We start from the raw sequence: 4,149 nt of genomic DNA, 5'->3' as shown, positions 1-4,149 counted from the left end.
AATCGCCATGGCTCGAACCTTACATCACGCTCAACACGGACATGCGCAAGCGGTCTAGGAATGAATTTGAGAAAAACCTTTACAAACTCATGAATAACGCGGTGTTCGGCAAGACTATGGAGAACGTGCGAAATCATAAAGATGTAAAACTGGTCACAAAATGGGAGGGGCGAGGTGGTGCGAGAGCGCTTATTGCCAGGCCAAACTTTCACAGCTGCACCGTATTTGGCGCTGATATGGTCATCATTGAAATGAATCGCGTCAAAGTTCGCTTCGCTAAACCTATTTACGTCGGTGCATCGATTCTAGATCTGTCAAAAATCATTCTTTACGATTTCCACTATAATTATGTGAAATCCAACTTTTCGAACAGCGAGGTCAAATTGTTGTATACTGACACAGACAGCCTCATTCATCAATTTAACGTATCGAACATCTACGATATCATCAAACGTGATGTGGATACAATGTTTGATACCTCTGACTATCCGCCCAACAATGTGTATGGCATTCCGCTTAAAAACAAGAAACGACTAGGGCTAATGAAGGATGAAAATAATGGTAAAATTATGACAGAGTTTGTGGGGCTGCGAGCAAAGCTGTACTCATTTACTACGATGGGCGATGATGGGGAAAAAGTGAGTAAACGCGCCAAGGGTGTAAAAAATTCTTCGATAAATAGCATCACGTTTGATGATTATAAGCGCTGTCTGATGGCTTACCAAGAGTTGACCCTCCCCCAGTGTTTGATACGAAGTACGAAACATGAAGTAAGCACGATCGTACAAAAAATATTGGCTCTCAGTTGGCAGGATGACAAGCGGCAATTGATACCCGGACAGACCGACACCCTACCTTGGGGGTTTTCCCCAGCCCCCAATAGCTATAGGATAAAACTGTAGACGTAGAATTATTGTGAATATTTACGTTTGACGCCTCGGGCGATCCGCCATCATGCGGAAACGATATTTGACTGGATTTGAAAATGCGAATTCATATACTTAACATTTATTTATTCATTTATTACCAATATATTGAGAAAATTATTCATTTTTATTCACATACATCGGGAAAAGTTTTCAGAAAATGAAAAATTACGTTTGACGCCTCGGGCGATTCGCCATCATGCTGAAACGATTTAGACTGGATTTGAAAATGTGAATTCGTATACTTAACATTTATTTATTTATTTGCACATTTATTTATTCATTCATTTATTCATTTATTTATTATCAATATATTGAGAAATTATTCATTTTTTATTCGTTTACCGCGAGAAAAGTTTTCAGAAAACGAAAAAAAGTTTTCAGAAAATGAAAAAAAGTTTTCTGAAAACGAAAAAAAGTTTTCTGAAAATGAAAATAAGTTTTCTGAAAATGAAAAAAAGTTTTCTGAAAATGAAAAAAAGTTTTCCAAAAAATGAAATGTTTAATAATCGTGAGGAAAATTGTAGGTTATTATTATTATTATTATTTTCATGGTATAGAGTATGACACATGTGTATGCAAAGGAGATAAGTGCGGAAATATTTGTATATTTAAATCTTTTATTGTAATTCGGAAAATACATGCAAATTATGTTACATGTCTGTTTTATTTATCCAGCTATTGTGCGAACTATCAAAACCCAACCACTTCACATAGACCCGATTCCCCCGTTTGCGCAATACGTTCTCCACAAGATAGCCGTCGGGGTATTTTACTTTGCCGAGCTCCTCCTCGTAGAAGCCCCCCTCGATGGGATGATCTTGATAATCGGTAAGTTTGTAGGTGGGTGGATTGGTATTTTTCACCTCACTCACGGTGAATATTTCAGTCGTCCAATTGGGCGTATAGCCTTTTTCGAATGCATTCTTGTACTTGCTGATTCGAACTCGATCGCCCACACCGAATTTCCGCGCCCGATCACTTCGTTTGATTTGCCTAGGCTTGTACACGCTACGATACAGCTGTTTTTCATTCTCCGTGCTAACATCCACCGGTTTCATTCGAATCGTGCGATGCCTGGTGTTGTTGTAGAACTTCATTAAATCAGTCAAAATATTAATCCACTCGTACGATCCTTGGAGAGTGAACCGCTTCCACATTTTATTTTTCAATGTTCGATTAAAACGTTCGCATATCGATGCCTTTAAGTTGCTAAATGTCGAATACATGTTGATATTGTGATGCTTCATGAGGGCTTTGAATTCGCTGTTGTAAAATTCTTTGCCTCGATCAACGTGTAGATGTGTAGGTATACGACTCTGAGTCAGTACAGATTTCATGGCAGCAGTAACATCTTTCCCACTCTTGGACTTTATCGGCACAGCCCACGCGTACTTGGAAAATATATCGATGATTGTTAGCAGGTATTTGTATCCCTTGTTGCGCGAGCTGTATGCGGTCATATCGACGAGATCAGCTTGCCAGGTCTCATCCAGCCCGCGTACATCTGCGAATCGGCGCGGATAGTTGCGTCGAGCCTGTCTGTGAAGTTCAACAGCTATTGCAGCCTTCATTGTTCCCCGCTCTTCACCTTTTAATTTTTCAAATCGCCGTCCAACCACTCTGGTTCCTCAATCGATACTAATTCTCATTTTCAATGATTTTTTGAATCCAACACCCGGAGGCCCCCGAATAAATTTTTTACCCCCACCGCACTCCGAGTGTCGTCCAAATATATCTATACTCATCACTGGACGACCGCTGAACAAATGATGATTCTATGTTCATCCGTCGCTAATAAACGATTCCAGCCTCGCGCAACTCCGCGATAATGGAGACTATTTCGTTGGAATGGCTGGTATTGTTTGCAGTCTGTGGCGCCATAAGCAGTTGGACACAATCTACAATTCCATTCGGATCATCCCAGTAGACATAATCAGTAATAAGTATTTTTATTTCTTTAACAGATGCTGCATCCAACAATACATTCATATATATTTATTTTACATTTATTTGAATAAATTATATTACTTAAAATTAGGTGTAACTGTAATTCGAAATACATATATATATATACATATATATAACCACAATAAATTCTATTAATATTTTTTCCGTTTTTCGAAAAGACAGAGCGATTTCGTGAGTGATCTCGTGCACTCCTCGACATACCACTTCTTCAAACGCTAAACATTTTCAAAGGCGCAGTTGTACCCCGTTGAAGCGTTTCCATGATAATCGCAGCACCAGCCCACCTCTTCCATATCTTTCAGTTTTTCCAGTGATGGTGGTGAAATGTGTAAATCTTCCATGTTTATTACTTGTTTTGCCCCACCAAGGATCTCTGTCAGCCACCGTTTCTTCTCCTCACCTTTGACATATACATAGCATGCATATTTAACAGCCTTTTTTACAATTTTCTGCACCTCAGCATAAGGTTCGATTCCCGCATTCCAGGGTATTCCATGAAAATTGTGTGTTAGCCAAGCGTTAGTAGCTTTGTGTTGAGCTGGTAGATCCGCCCAAGCGTACGGCGGTTTGAAGAGAATGCGACTCAAACCCGATGAGTTTATGTTTATAATGCAAAGTTCCTTGGGTATAAATTTATCGTTGGGGCCAACGAAACTTTGAATGTCCATGATCATCTCCATATTGCAAGTTGGAACAGTGCTGTTTGTTACGCTCAAATTGCTCATCTGTCACACAAAAATTCAAATTTGTTGTATTCGCCTCCGTGATATTTCATTCGTAGAATGCCCTCGATTATCTTTTGCATGGCGTTGAATTGGACCACATCATTTTCCATGAGGCTTACAATTCGTGGGGGTAAAAATATTTCGAATTGTTCATTGAGCGCGAGAAGAATACTCGTGCCGTACTTTGTATTTACGCGTCTTACCCCCGTCACGCTGTACTCCTCCCCAACCTCCAGATCTGACATTCTCTTGGTGGGCAGCGTTTCCAGGCGACAGACGAGGTTGATTTTATTTAGATCCATCACGTTCGATGTAGATTTTATAAATTTGACGTAGTATGGATACTGAAGTTCACAATGGGAAAACTTTGAGAACAATATAACGTGTTGAATGAGCTCGCGATTTATACACCAACTAACCACACTCTCCCCCCCTAATAAATTCTTCAAAGCGAAAGTTTACGAATCATCATCAACATTCCCGGCCTATCTAATTGCGACATCACCATCCTGTCAATTAACCCAAAA

General features: G+C 39.7%; 1 protein-coding gene across 1 annotated transcript; it reads right to left on the bottom strand.

Moving 5' to 3' along the window:
- Window positions 1–1,579: 1,579 nt before the first annotated feature.
- LOC138190790 (uncharacterized) lies at window positions 1,580–2,500 on the bottom strand. The gene is made up of 2 exons (XM_069135099.1): window positions 2,242–2,500; window positions 1,580–1,746 (listed from the first exon to the last, which is right to left on the bottom strand). Exons 1-2 carry the CDS (start codon window positions 2,498–2,500, stop codon window positions 1,580–1,582), a joined length of 426 nt encoding a protein of 141 aa, XP_068991200.1.
- Between the last annotated feature and the right edge of the window lie 1,649 nt (window positions 2,501–4,149).

This window comes from Neodiprion pinetum, chromosome 4, assembly GCF_021155775.2.
Source record: "Neodiprion pinetum isolate iyNeoPine1 chromosome 4, iyNeoPine1.2, whole genome shotgun sequence".
NCBI classification, from domain to species: domain Eukaryota; kingdom Metazoa; phylum Arthropoda; class Insecta; order Hymenoptera; family Diprionidae; genus Neodiprion; species Neodiprion pinetum.
Note: the sequence above shows the minus strand (reverse complement) of the source record. Positions and strands in the feature narration are given on the sequence as shown.

What these genes read in the sequence shown, in the direction of transcription:
- LOC138190790 (XM_069135099.1), bottom strand. Translation starts at nt 2,500, where the DNA reads ATGAAGGCTGCAATAGCTGTTGAACTTCACAGACAGGCTCGACGCAAC. An exon ending in ATCTGTACTGACTCAGAGTC is followed by an intron (nt 1,747 to 2,241) that starts GTATACCTACAC and finishes CCGATTATCAAG; the next exon opens with ATCATCCCATCGAGGGGGGC.